This window comes from Pygoscelis adeliae, unplaced genomic scaffold (assembly GCF_000699105.1).
Source record: "Pygoscelis adeliae isolate BGI_AS28 unplaced genomic scaffold, ASM69910v1 Scaffold238, whole genome shotgun sequence".
NCBI lineage: Eukaryota > Metazoa > Chordata > Aves > Sphenisciformes > Spheniscidae > Pygoscelis > Pygoscelis adeliae.
Genome location: NW_008825285.1, coordinates 1,654,257 through 1,668,412, shown reverse-complemented (window position 1 = coordinate 1,668,412; position 14,156 = coordinate 1,654,257). Strand labels below are relative to the sequence as shown.

Genomic DNA, 14,156 nt, shown 5'->3' with positions numbered 1-14,156 from the left:
GGGCGCGCAGGGGAGCGGGCGGCGGGGATCTCTGGCGCTTGGGGGCGGGCGGTGAGGGAGCCGCCCCCGGGCGCAGTGGCTGCCTTGGGCTTATCGCGTAACTCGGAGCGGAGGAGATAGAGTTTGGGATCCCCGGGTCGTACGGTCCCAGATCGGATTTGTCTCCTGTTTGCCGCAAGCAGAGAAGGGCTAGGGGAAAAAAAATCCGCGTTTCCATTTCTGCTTGCAGTGGTGTCAGTCACGAGAAGGTGAGGGAGAGCCTGAGTTCACCCTTTGCTCTGGAATGTGTTGAACAGACCTTTTACTTAAAGTTCTTTTCTTCGCAGCGTACTTTTTTGGCGTGCTTGTAAACTGAACGTGCTTTTTTTTCCCCCCGATAGAAATGGTTTAGTTAAATCCTGTTCTGCGTTTATTAACTCAGAGTAGGGTCAGTCGTAAGCTTTGTTGTGGGGTGAAGGCGGGTAGTGGTCAGGTCTTTTGAACTCGCTGTTGCCAAATTCCAAGCTGAGTTCAGAATTGTTACTGGCAGGTAAGGAACACAGTTTGTCGTCAGTATTTGCTGGACTTCTGAGAGGGCAGCGAGTTGGGAAGCGAAGTTATTTATGATCAGTGTTCCTGTTTGTAGCAACACCTTATGCTGTGTTACAGTTTTACTGTTGGAGCTCTCGTTGGCTGCTGAAAACCTGTGCTGCAGGCTTGAGCATGAAGGCATTAGAAAAGATTATCCAAAATACTGAGCAAACTTGGTCTGAATTCTGATAATAATAAACTGCTTGTTTGGTTCTCATTTGGACACAGTAACATCGTAGAAGCTAAATTTATAACAATGCTAATGTGCAAATGGTCAAGCTTGTGACATTGCATAATCAATCAATGATCAAGCCCTGAGTTTTTAGGATGTAAAGTGTCAAAAAGTGATAAGAACAAGGTGCTGACACAGAGGGAATAGCTGGAATGAAACTAGGCTTTGCCTTTCTGGTCCTCTGAGGTTGCAGTTACTGCTGCCTGCTGACCTTAATTTTTGTTTACTCTTTGGAGGTCCTTGTACTCTAGTTCAGAGGGATTTTATGTTCAGCTGATGATCAAGAGCCTGGTGGTTAAAGTACCATTTAGTTTTCTGGATTATGTTGTCAGAGAAGATTTGTTCGGACCAGTGAGTAAATGTATTTACAGATCTTGTCTCTGTGATTACTTTTCTGTGGGTTTTTTATTTTAAACAACCAAAATGCTAACTAGTGCACAATACTGGTCTAACTTTGTTTCCCCCTCTTGGCTCTCACGCTGCCTTTTCAGTGGAGAACAAGAGACCATTTGAAATGGAAGTTAATTTAGGATTAAATTTTCTTAAATTATCTCAGACACTGGAGGAGAAATTTAAATTGCTACTTCTATTGGCAATATTGTTTAAACTGCAATGTTGTTAATAATTTCTCTATCTGTAAACTGCAAAGTTCCCCTTGTTCTCCATCAGATTTGTCTTTTTAGCACTTGTGCTTTCTGACTACAGCACATTCTTACCAAAACAGCTTTTCTCTCTGGTATTTTCTTCTGTCTTTCCTAGATCGATGCAGTTTGCTGACTTATCTTGGCTGGACTTTGGGAGAAAGCATGCAAGGCTTCACTTTTGTGTAACACAGAATTTTTAGTTGGAGGGATGATGTACTTTGATATTTACTTTTTTAATAGATATATATGTTTCTCTACCTACTGTATTCTTTCTTTCATCCACTAGAAGTTTTGGAATGTACATGGAGAGAGGAAAAACACTTAAGTTAAATCATCTCCTCAATAACAAGGATATATGAGTTCCTAATAGTATTTGGACTGTACTGAGGAAAGAAATACAGTTTTTTGTGGTTTGTTGTTTTTTTTTTTTAAACCGTAAAACTTCCAGGACTCCTGCATCTGTACATCTGTGCTTAACACATTGGCACAGTTAGGTCTTTGAGCTGAGGTCATGCGGGATGAGGGTGATGATTGTGTTTTACTGTGAGTCCAGAGGCATTGAAGTTCTAGCCTGGAATTGACTGAAATGTCACACCAGGTTGAACAAACCGAGTGCAGCCACCCGTGTTAGCAGTGTTCAGCTCTTGTGCTGCTGGCTACAGAGGATAGTGCATCTCCATCATGCCAATACACTGGACTTCCAGACTCGAGCGGACCATCTGTTTCTTACCACGTAAATAGTGATGTTTTGAAGGGAATGTATTACCTTCATTTTCAACTTAGTTGTGTGAGGTTTAATACTCTAATATCTTGCTCCTTAAGTAGCAAGTGCTCCGTTTCTCTAATAGCATTTATAAAGAAGCTTGTCAGCTGTGTCCTGAAAACATTTTCTGTCAGTAGCTTTTCCTTTGTCTTGATTTATTCAAGGAATGGAAGGGTTAGTGAGGTATTACTTAGCTTCGTCAAAACTTGTTGGATCTTGCATATGATGATTATTTATTTCAAGATAGATATAAATTAAAACTGCAGTTGATGATATTAGTAGGTTTAAATTTTATTTTCTTTGCTTTTGAATGAAATACTACATTTGAATGGATGTTAGATTTTTCTTAAGTTTAGACTTAATGAAAGCGTTCTGCTTCTGTTTAACAGCTAGAGAAGAAATAATTCATGCATATGAATTTCACTCCTACGGTTACTAGTTGTAGGTTTCACTTATGTTTTCTGTTTGTTCTGAATAAGTACTGAAATCCCACTGATACTAGTGAGGACTCGGCACTTAGCAAGGATCTTGAAGCTCCTGTAATAAGTCTGAAGCCATTCACAGCTACATTGCAGCCAGTTTTTGTAAAAACGTTGTTAATTCTTTTGATTAGAAGAAATTCTTCTGTCTTAAAATGTAGTCTGACTCTCTGACAGCCTGTCATCATTGCTCTGAAAAAGAAATGGGTGTTTGCTTTAATGCACCTCTTTTTTTTTTGCTGGTTGGCTTAAGTAAAATTATCATGACTCCAAAAACTACTTCCGGGGAAGTGTGTCGAAACTTCAAACTATTTTCTTTTCCCTGAAGGATCATCTGGTTGCGTGTGATTATTTGGCTGAAACTTTTGGGACCCGATCTTTGCCAGTTGAGGCTTTCACTGTTTTTAATCACTTAAAATGTATGATCTGTGTTTGATTTTAAAATAAGTTAGGAATATTTTTACTTTGTATAAAATAGCCTTTTATGGATAGTTTTAGGAGGGTGCCAGTGTTCCAGATATTTGTATGACACAATTCCAAATTTGGACACCTGAGTTGTGTTTTGGAAAAATGCCCCTTTGCTTTAAGGAGAGATCCTGAATAAGTACCCCTTGATTTAAGGCATGCTCATAGATCAGATAGATAAGCAGCAGAGTATCAGCCAAGGGTGTGAGGGTAGCCTGTTCACTGATCTACTTCCTTTTCCAGTTTTTGTTAGCTAGTTTACATTTCTGTCACAGATAAAGATTTTTCAATTTCTTCTGTTTCCATTTTTGGTAGGTTAATTGTTTTTTAATGGTTTCTTACTTGTTGCCCTCTACAGGCTTTCCATGTGCCAGGCAGTAAAACAGACAAGAAGGTCCTGTAGTTCTTGTCACAGTTGTGTCTTGCTCCCCTTGGGGAGGAGGGGAATGGACAGGGTTCTTTGTAACTTCTTGCTATAAGGGGTGAGGGAGCTGTGTGCTGGTGGCTCTTTTTTTGGTTGTGGTGTTGGGTTTTTTTGTTTGTTTGTTTGTTTTTTTTTTTTTTTTTTGAATAGAACTTGAACTGCAAGGTAAAGCAGTCAGCCTAGCTACCTTTTCCCCTGTATGAACTGTATCCTCTCATATAATAATCACTGTATTCAAATCCACTCTGTTTTCTAACATAGAAACAGGATGTTTGGTGAAAACATGAGACTAAACTAAGCTTTTTGGAATGTTCATTTTGTTAGATTCATCTCATGGGGATGCTGTTGTAGTACTAATGTAATGAGTATAAACATTGGTATTTAAGTCTATTTTATTAACTTTAATTATATGGTAAATTTACATTTTTCCACAAAACAATACATTTCAGGAACCTGTGAAGTTAAACTGTCACAGCTTCTCTAAGCTTAGGTAAGTAGAAGTTGAAAGTACTGAGGTTTTTAATATACCGTAGCCTGTACCACACCGTGCATATATCAGTGGGAAGAAAAATTTAATGTTGGTGCGTTGTTTAAATGTATTTGTCAGATAAATTAATCACAAACTTTATACAGGTTTTCTTGCTCTGTATTATTGCACTCATCAGAATTAAAGTAACTTTCGTTCGGTTCCTTAGCATTCTTAAACTTCCTCTTACAAAGATTTTCTGGTATACAGTGTGGGCATTTTTATGGTAGCACTTGTACGGCGCTAGCACAGTGGACCTTTGCTAGTACAGCCAAGAGACTGCTCATGGTCTGAGCTCAGTTCCATGTGGCACATCCCAGATATTGTTGCTAGAACTGACAAAGATCTCTTCATTTTATTTGGGATTTGGCCAAGGTTTGGCAACTTGTAAAGATAGCTTCCTGTGTTGCTGAGTTGTACTAGGTAAAATGCATTTGATTGTTGTCTTGAGTGCTCTTCTGCTCTTAAGAGTTGTGGTGTGAGATTTGTCTTTTTTTGGTTAGGGTGTAGGATGACACCAGAAGGCAGTTTCTGTAACCAGCATCTGTGTGTTAAAGGCAGCGACCTCTTCAAGCCAGTGAGAACTCCTTGAGACACTGGTACAAATGTGTCTTGGAAGCCTTGGCAAATAGTGCTTTACGGTTGATCTTTATTTACCCTTCTTTTAGATGGGTAACTTGGAGAGATATAGGCAAGTAATTACAATTCATGGATTGTGTTTGAAATCTGTAGCTGTGAGCAAATGAAGTGACTGAACTTCATCTGAAGTTTGGTAGTTTAAGACTGAAAATGTTTATACATCTCTGAATTTACTGTACTGTAAATAATAAAACGTTTAGCAAAGGTGTCTTAGCTATGTAAAAATCAAATTAAGAAATACTAGAAAACTTTGAAAGTGTGTGTTGCTTGATACTCTTTGTATGGCCCTGGATCCACAACAGTATTAATGCTGCTGTAGTCTTGTTCATACTTTTGAAGGAGTGTAAAATTTCATCAGGTCCAGCTGACATACTGCTTTCTAATAAAACTCTTGGAATGTGAAAAATCATATTTTTTTAATCATAGGTTGCAATTCCCAAAGATCCTGGAGTGTATGCATCATCTATTAACATACCAGAGACATCTCTACATTGCTCAGTTGCTGTTGAGTAGGTCAGACACAAGCTCAAGCTGAACTGGGATTCAGAGCAGGGTATTTATTCTTCCTGTGTTGCCAGCAGGATGCAATCCTTCAGATACCTTCATAGAAAGCAGGCAGGTACTAGGAATTGGATGGCAGTGCAACTTGCATGGGATGTTGATGACTGGCTGCTTCTGTGAATTGCATGAATTTGGAACTCCATCTCCCTCTACCCAGGTGACTGCACTAGTCGCTAAGCTTGAGCTATTCTGGCATCTTTCAGGACTCTCCGTGCCGCCCTGTTGCTTCATGGCCAGAAATAGATAACTTTTTCTGACTGGGCTGACTGCAAAGGTCGCATGCCCCTTGCTGTCTGAATTCCCTCCTGACTGATTTAGGAATTTCTTGTTTGGATACCTTCCTCCCCTTCCGTATTTAGTTGGGGGTGCTGCTTTGTCATCCCTGCAGGTTGTGCATCTGATTACTTTTTTTTCTTTGTCATCTGATCTTATAAAAGTTTATAGCTCTCTATGTATCTATCTTCTCTAATTCTTCTCATGCCTTTTATGTAGCTGAGGACTTTGCTGTAAAGAGAGTTTGAGCCGGGTTTCAAGAGAACTCTAAAGTGACCTAGCTTTGGGCTGTGCTGTAAGAGGGAGTTCTCAAGCCTGGTTGTATACTCTTATCAGTTGCGTTGAGTCAGTATGAGCATTCAGGGCTTCTGCTTGGTAAGCCAGAGCAAAGCTGACTTCTCCTGTGATGACTGGGAAATCTATAAGCTATGGAAACTTTCGGTTCGCATAAACTTTTGGATGTTTAATTTGTTCATGCTCCAAAGAAGGAGTTAGACTAGCTGATAACATCCTATAAACATAGTGCAATTAGGAACACAAGTAACTGTAAATTTCTGAAAGCAAACATGAAGGCCATAAAACAACTTCTTTCATCTGGAGTTTTTTTGCTTGGTTTTTTCTTCTAAGACTTTGAAGATTTTCTGTGGTTGGAAGTGGGAAATTAGCTAACGTGGGCTGGCTTCCTTGTGGCTTTGGAAAAAAAACTCTCGAGCACCTAGTTAATGAGCCTTGCTTGTATATTTGGAGACAAATTGTTTGATAGATTTGGGGTTGGAAGAAGATGTTTGTCATGTCATTTTGGTTAGGACAGTTGAGGTTTTTTTTTTTTCCATTTTGCAGGGAGGTATGTGGTTTGCTGCTTTGAAACATATAGGCATTTTCACCATGCAGATTCCTACTAGCCTTAACACTACTGATTTTATTTATTTTTTTAATCAGCCGTTTTCTGTTTTGTTACAAGTTGATGGTGGTTGTTTTCTTGAGTTAATATTTTAAATATTTTTTTCCTGGAAAGATTGGAGACAGGTCTTTTCTAGTTTGTGAGTGTCAGGTTGGGGGGTTTTTTTTGGTTGTTTTTGTGGTGGTGTGGGTTGGGGTTTTTTTTGTGTCTTACTGGATGTTGAGCAAAAATCCAAGTATTTTTAAGGGGCTGAGTATTAGTAGATGCTCTTTCATGTTTTTGCATGTTTTGCTTAAACTGGACAAAAAAAAATGCAGATGGATTTTCTTCATGTAAATACTGCTAAAACCTTTTTGCACCCAAGAAAAAAGTTCCTATGATACCTAAAATTGTAGCAGTGCAGTTTATGCTTTATGGTAACTAACAGATAGAAATAATGATTAATTGGAGATGAACTCTTACTGTCACCTGAATGTTTGACTGAGAGAAGGAGAATATAAACAGTTTGTTTTCTTTAGAGAGCTGCTGGCTTGTCTTAATTCCAGACTTGATATTAGCAGCAGGTGAAAACTGAACAATAACACACTCATAAAAGATGGAATATGCAAGCCCCAGACATTTCTTTGAAACAAATAATCCTCTGTTCTTGGAGGAGTTGCTTTTTAGGGTCAGAGTAATCTATTAAGAGGTGGTTGCGTTGTCTCAGCACTCATTTTTGGTCCCAACTTCAGGCTTCTGTTATTTAGGATATATTGGTGTATGTATGTATGGAGTCTGAACTTACAACACTGCAGCACTGTTTTTAAACAAACAGCTAAAGTGTTTAAAGAAATATATGTTGAAATCAATATGACATGCACAAAGTTCTCTAGGAAATGATGTGATTTAATTTTTACATCTAAGTTGCTTTTCCTACCTGCTTATTCTAGCTAGAAGTTTAAGTTTTGAATTTTGCCTTTACGATATCGGCCTAAATTGAGAGGAGTGCTAATGCAAGTCTTGTATTTAAGAAAAAAAGGAGAATATAGAAAAAACACTTAGCGGAATGGTATGTGCTTTTATGTGTTGCGGTTTCCTGCTGTTAGTTCACTGGTTTTAGGCTAGTATCTCTTGTTAGGAGGGGCTCTGACCTCTAGCCTTAAGCCTGACTCATACTAGATTCCCCCCCTCCCTGATTTCTTTCTGTAAACTGTATGTTCCATATATGCTATTACTCATGAGGATTGGCTACAGGATTTGATAACATACTTAACCCATGCTAACCTTGCTCCTCACCTGTGTATTCATAGAGCTGTTCTTCTAATCATTGTTTGGGAAACAGCAAAGCTAGTGAGGCTAGTTGATAGCAAGTATTCCGGGATATTTTTGGTAATCTATATGTTTACATATTGAACCCTGCCATGACTATATTAGCATTGGTATTCTTAATGTTCATTGTAATGCATGTCTCTCAACTTCCCTTGGTGTTGGTCACAATATTGACTATACCCGTACTACTTCTTTCAGTGTGGAGGTTTCTTCAAAGGGCAAAGTCAATTAGAGGTCTGTTTACCTGCTACACTTTAATTTTGTAAGTGTTTGTGGGACTCTGTGGTTAACTAGATTGCTAAAACCACCCAAGTTTTAAAAACACATGGCTCCTCCAATACATTTGCTTCTGTAAGTAGTTTGGAGGGGGGAGGTAGTGTGGCAGGGTATCTCTTAAACTGGTTTTGCCATTTGAGGAAATGTGTGTGTAACCACATCCCTAATTAAAGTTAATTAAGCTTTAACCTACAACAGCAATATATTTTGAAGATGTACCAATTTATTTTAGAAGGAAGTCTCTCTCTGATGTTTACATCCCAGGATGTTGAAAGATAGATGTAATACTAATACAATAAATTAATTTCAGAATATTTCACTGGGCTATATCACGCTTGATTCTTTCAGCATTTGTGTGAAAAAACATGCAAATGAGACTTTGCCTGGGCTGAAATGAAAAACACTGAATGGCCTGGGGCGGGGGGAAGTGATTTCAATGAATTTTTGTTCTTGATGCACGGGATAAGAAAATGTGACATACATTGCTGTATTGTTATGTTCAAGTGTATTTGGGTGACACTGCCTGCAATGAGTTGGTAACTCATTGAAAAGGTCAGTGTTGCCTTGTTCATGAAACTTGAAACGAACCAGCAGCAGTGATGGGATAGGAAAGTGGCTGGAAGTTTTGCCAGAAGGGAGACTGGTTACAGTGGTGGAGAGAAGAACCCTTTGCATGAAGAGATGAAATGTTCTTGAAATTTTTAGAAAGATTCTTTAATCTTAATGGTCATTTAGCTGAAGTAATGGTTAGTATAACTGTTCATTGTAACTATAATATTGACAGGAAACTGTCAGTATTTAAATTGCGTAAGGCAAATGCTTTTTCTTTTAGCTTGTAGGTTTCTTGGGACTCTTGTGAAAACTTGATTCTCTTATACCAAGAAACACAAGGTGCCTCTGTACTTGAGATGGTTGGTTAACCTTGCAGTTTGAGCAATCTTACCTGGCTATGTACTGTATGTTGGTAAACGTAAAGGAAGTAAATGGAATTCAGTAGCTTTGGCAATACGTGAATTTTCTGTCAAGGTTTGAGTACGAGAAAGACTTGCTGGAAATTATAGGCAGATTTTTAGATTTCTAAGACCTGCACATACATTGCTTTTTTGAAGGGAGCTTCTCAGTGGAAGTAATGTTCTGACCAGTAGATGTGAAAGATGTGGCCCTTTGTTTATGCTCATATGTGCTTAAGACATGACAGAGGTGTCAGAGGTGACATAAAGTGAACGTGATACGTGGTTTCTTTTGCATTCACAGTTATTAACGTATATATCAAAATGGTGATACACTGTACGTACTCTTCTTAATATACTGGTTAAATCTAGCTTTTCAGTCTAATTTGTTTCAGGAACCTGCTGTTTACCTATGTCTCTGTGCACTGTGTTTCAGTGGGATTAAAGAACATAGACAAAAATCAGAATCAAAGTAATTGTTTGATCTGTCAACGTAAAATAAAGCAATTTTATTTTTTGTGTTTGGAACATTCGCGTTTCTAAAAACAAGCAGCGCTCTCAGATCAGGTTTGGTACTGGAAGATACTAGGCTCCTACCTGACTTTTATGAAGTAGCATTACTCTACAAGCCTCATTTACAAGTTCTTGTTGTTGCAGGACTTGAAAGACTCAGCTGTTGTTAACAAGACAACTACTGAAACATGGTGGATTACTATGAAGTTCTGGGAGTGCAAAAGCATGCCTCAGCAGAAGATATTAAAAAAGCGTAAGTATCACTGGTGTATATATATGTTATGTATTTTAAGGAACAAATATAATCACATGGTTTCTGGATTCTCACTTTGTCAATACTAGGATGAGTAGTAGTCATCTGAGGTGATAACCTTCACTAACAGAGAAATATTTAGTGTTCTGAAGAAAAAGCATTTGCTCATTTTTATGAAATTGGGAAAAGAATCCTGAGTACTGCTGAAGTGAAAATGCTGTCAGTCACTGTTTTTTGATCACTGTTAAATACATTTCTGTACAAGTGTGCCTCCAAACTTGATATGGTATAGGCAGTGACAGCCCCTTCTTCTGTGGCTGAGTTGCAGTAACTAGTCTTCCCCTCCTTTTGCAGAGGTGCTTTTTCAAAGTCATTAACAAGTGTTTGGCATGCTGCTTTTTTGGATACTAGCTCTTTCTTAACACGAGGTATGGTTGCTGTGCAGAATCTGTTGGTACTGGTCTAGACGCAAGACACAAAGCGCTGGGGAATATCTAAACAGTTTAACTCCTGTCAACTTGTTTGAAACATTTTTGTGTGTATCTGTATAGCATATTCCTTCATTTCAGAGTAAAATATCCTTTGTTTTCCTTCCATTTAGGTACCGTAAATTGGCATTAAAATGGCACCCTGATAAAAATCCAGACAATAAAGATGAGGCAGAACGGCAGTTTAAACAAGTAGCTGAGGCCTATGAAGTTTTGTCAGATGGTAGGTATTGCAAAAGGGCTCTTGAACTGCACGTCTCTAGTCTGGGTATCAGACTGGAAACGCTGATGTATGATGCTTTAAAGGGATATTGTAACTTTGGTTTACCATCCAACTCAACTACTTCCTTTTCAAAAGAAAAGAGAGAAAAAAGCTTGCAGATAAGACAGAATAAGCAGAAAATTTGAAACAGAAAATTCAGGATGTCTCTAGATGAGTAACCAAACCAGTTTCCTTCTAGAAATTGAAATCCTATGTTTGCCAGGCTCTCTTCAGAAATTTCTGAAGAGATATCTGTGAATACCAATATTCATTTTATCATAGGAGGTAAAGCCATCAGTACAGGGGAATTACTGTGTTTATCCAATAAAAATCAGGCTAGACAAACTCTGAAGTATCTTCTGCTGGGCCTACTGCTTCTAGTTCTTGTAACAGAAAACTAGTCTTGACAAAGCCCAAGCATACTGTAAACCTTGTTGAAAATTCGGATTGCGTTTGGGTGAATTCCATAAATTCAGTCAACTGTGATACTGAGGGGCGTGTTTATTTTGAATTGTTCTGAAACAGTTACTTGGCCTGACCCATGTGGTGCAGGAATTCAGCTTATAGTTCACTCATATCTTTTTGATGGCAGTAATGAAAAGTATCATTACCTTTTGCTAGTGTTCTGGCAAAAGCAGTCTGAATCATAACAAAATGATTTAAGCTACTTTGATTATTTTCCCCTGTAATTGACTGCAGCTGTCTATATGCTATTTCTGAAGTGTCCTTGATTTCACCTGAGACCAGTGAGCATGGGAAAGCTATATTTAAAGCGCTAGCAGCATCTAGATTACCTTTCAGAATTTGGCCTGGTTTATCAAGCTGCAGTCTTGTACACCCTGTTTCTTTGGTTTTGATACTTAATTGACATGGGAGAAACAGAACTTAATTTATGGGCAGTTCATTGTATACTTGTCTTCTAGAGTAATTTAACCTTCTTAAGCTAATTTTTGAGCAAGATAAAAATAGGATACTGGTCTGGTTGTTACACAGATCATCAGGTTCTTCGGAAACAGTATGCTGCTAGAATTTTAGAACATCTTCTAAAAATGCTGCCTGTTTTTGGATCTAGACCAAATCCTAAGTTACTGGTGTCTTAACAGTCATTTGTGCAGCAGGGGTATCTGAATCCTGAGCCCCGTGGTTGAGAGGCAATCAACTGTTCTGCAGACTTAATGACATTTTCTGACACCATTACAGGCTTGAATGAAGATGGGTTTTTGGCAGAAGAATAGTTTTATAAGGGGTTACATAAGCAAAGAACGCTGAAATTGGGTGATCACAGAGCACACTTCCCTTGTGGTTTTAAGAACGTTATATTTTTCAAGATGAACTTCGGGCTTTGTGAGCCCTCAGGTCTTCCTTGCTGTTTCTTGCTTCTGACAGTTTGTCTGCCATACTGCTGTGGTCTTTTTACATTGGTGGGTAGGTTAACCTCCTTTCTTTAAAAATTGCTTTCTAGCAATACGGGTAATGTACCAAGCTTTGCTGGGGATGTGTGTGTGTGAACCTACTGCAAGTTTCCATTATTTGGAGATGATCAGTATATAAAATTTTAATTCCTGTTAGTCAGAAGTATTCTACTTTTCAGCAGCTGTTTGAGGTAACTGCTTGTTCATTCAGCGATGCTATTTAAATTTCAAAAACATCTTTCACTGAAGAGATTCCAGGGGGAATAGCCTGTTAATATTGAGTCTAAAATCAGATGCCCTGACTGGTTTTTGGCTGATACTTCCACACCAGTGCAAGCAAAATAAGCTATCTGCCTTTTTAAGCTCTTCAGGTTCCTTTCCAGTACCAACAGTGCAGTCTGATCTTATGTAGTAATGTAGAGTTAATTTTTCTCCCTTTTCTCATGGGTGCGGGAAGGCTGGTCTGCAATGGAATTAAGAGCAAGCCGTTCCATGCCGTCTAAAATAATAGAGAGCAAGCAGTTTGAGTCGAATCCTTCCACGGCATTTTTTTAACATCACTTCATTCCCCTTTGTTAAACTGGAAGTGGTTATAATTAATTTGAGGGGTTTTGCAGTCACTCATACAAATGCTGTCCTTCCGTTCTCATAACTCTGTAATAATGGGCTTGGTCTTATGCAATAAGAGAAAGAGAGGCAATGGTCAAGGTTTGCAACAAGGGAAATTCCAGTTGGATAGAAGGAAGAGAATGGTTACAATGAGAATGCTTGAGCACTGGGACTGTTTTCCAGAGAGACTGTAGAATGTTCTTTTCTTGGAGATTGATGAGATCAGAGCTTTATCCAGGCAAGTTTTGACCAACTTTGAGATTAGACTTGTTTGGAGGAGAAGGTTGAATTCCAGAGGTCCTTTACAACCTAAAGCTTTCCATGGTACCTATGTAAAGATGAAGACTGCAGTATTTTTTTAAAGGCAAACTTCCTTGTGAAGTTTGTCCTTATACCAGATTTTTTTCTGATACAACAGGACCTGAGCTTCTACAACTAAGTTATAATAAGTCTAAGGTTTAGTACCTGTTCATTCTGAACCTAAATTGCTTTGGCAATCCTCAACAGAAATGCTCACCAGTTGCATGCCAGAACTTCCTTAAATAAATTAGCTTTAAGAAGATGTTTAGCTGAGAATACCAGTTAAGTAATTTTGTTTTTTTCCAAATTCAGTGTGCCTATTTACTGACATGATGTACAACTTCTCCTTGTAGCTAAAAAACGTGACATCTATGACAGATACGGAAAAGAAGGCTTAATAAATGGAGGCGGAGGTATGTTGACAACTAGCAGTTCTTTGCTTTCTCTGTTCTGGGGGAGAGCCATTTTCTGCAGCTTTCTTTTTAAGACAGGAATCTGGAAATGCCTATACTAAGGTCTAAAATGTAATCTTCTGAAAACTGAAATTAAATTGTTTTTACCTTTTACAACAGCTAGAACAATTGTATTACTGATATCTGGAAACAGAGAAAAGAGAATTAATTATAAAAAGTATTGTGTGTACTTGAGTGATAACTGAAAAGGAAAGAGAAATTTTAGAAATGTGTTCATAAATGATTCAAATACCATATAGGCCTGAACTTTTCTTGTTAGTAAGAATGTGTGAGGGTAATTGAAATTTAACTTCTTTTTGCAGGTGGAAATCATCACGATAATCAGTTTGAATTTGGATTTACATTCCGTAACCCAGAAGATGTCTTTAGGGAGTTTTTTGGTGGAAGGGACCCCTTTTCATTTGACTTCTTTGGTAAGTAATTCGCTGGTTTTAGTTATGTGTCTCTAAAGTGTGGCTAAAACTTTACAAAACAAACATAGCGATTGCAGCTTACTAGATCTAGCTCTGAAAACTGGAGGTAAACAATTGGTATTTTGTATTATATTTAAAATGTTTGTTTCCTACCCATTTCTTCTTGGTTGATTTGATAGTACAGAAAAGATGTGGCTTGCCAGTTCATGTTTTATTGGAAGGCCTGGTTTAAAAAAACCCACAAAATCATGGCTGCTATGTCTCTGTAGGTTGGAAGGAACTAACATTCGACAGAAAAAGTATACACTGGAATTCCCTCTCGAGAATTTGACTGGGCGAACTTAGTCTGATGAATTTAATCTCTTTTGATCTGTAAATATTTAATGTAGCTTTGGGAACTTCTCAACTGGATAGGTTAACTG

General features: G+C 38.2%; 1 protein-coding gene across 3 annotated transcripts in view; it reads left to right on the top strand.

Moving 5' to 3' along the window:
* The first annotated feature begins 92 nt into the window (after window positions 1-92).
* Window positions 93-14,156, top strand: part of DNAJB6 (DnaJ (Hsp40) homolog, subfamily B, member 6) — a 63,380-nt gene continuing 49,316 nt past the window's right edge. For 2 of the 3 annotated variants that reach the window (XM_009329888.1, XM_009329886.1), the window contains exons 1-5: window positions 93-248; window positions 9,669-9,777; window positions 10,379-10,488; window positions 13,202-13,261; window positions 13,624-13,734. In XM_009329888.1, coding sequence (XP_009328163.1) covers window positions 9,713-9,777; window positions 10,379-10,488; window positions 13,202-13,261; window positions 13,624-13,734 — 346 coding nt within the window. In that variant the 5' untranslated portion in view covers window positions 93-248; window positions 9,669-9,712. Of the gene's footprint in view, window positions 249-5,340; window positions 5,362-9,668; window positions 9,778-10,378; window positions 10,489-13,201; window positions 13,262-13,623; window positions 13,735-14,156 lie in introns of those variants that run through there. The other variant, XM_009329887.1, reaches the window with a different exon arrangement.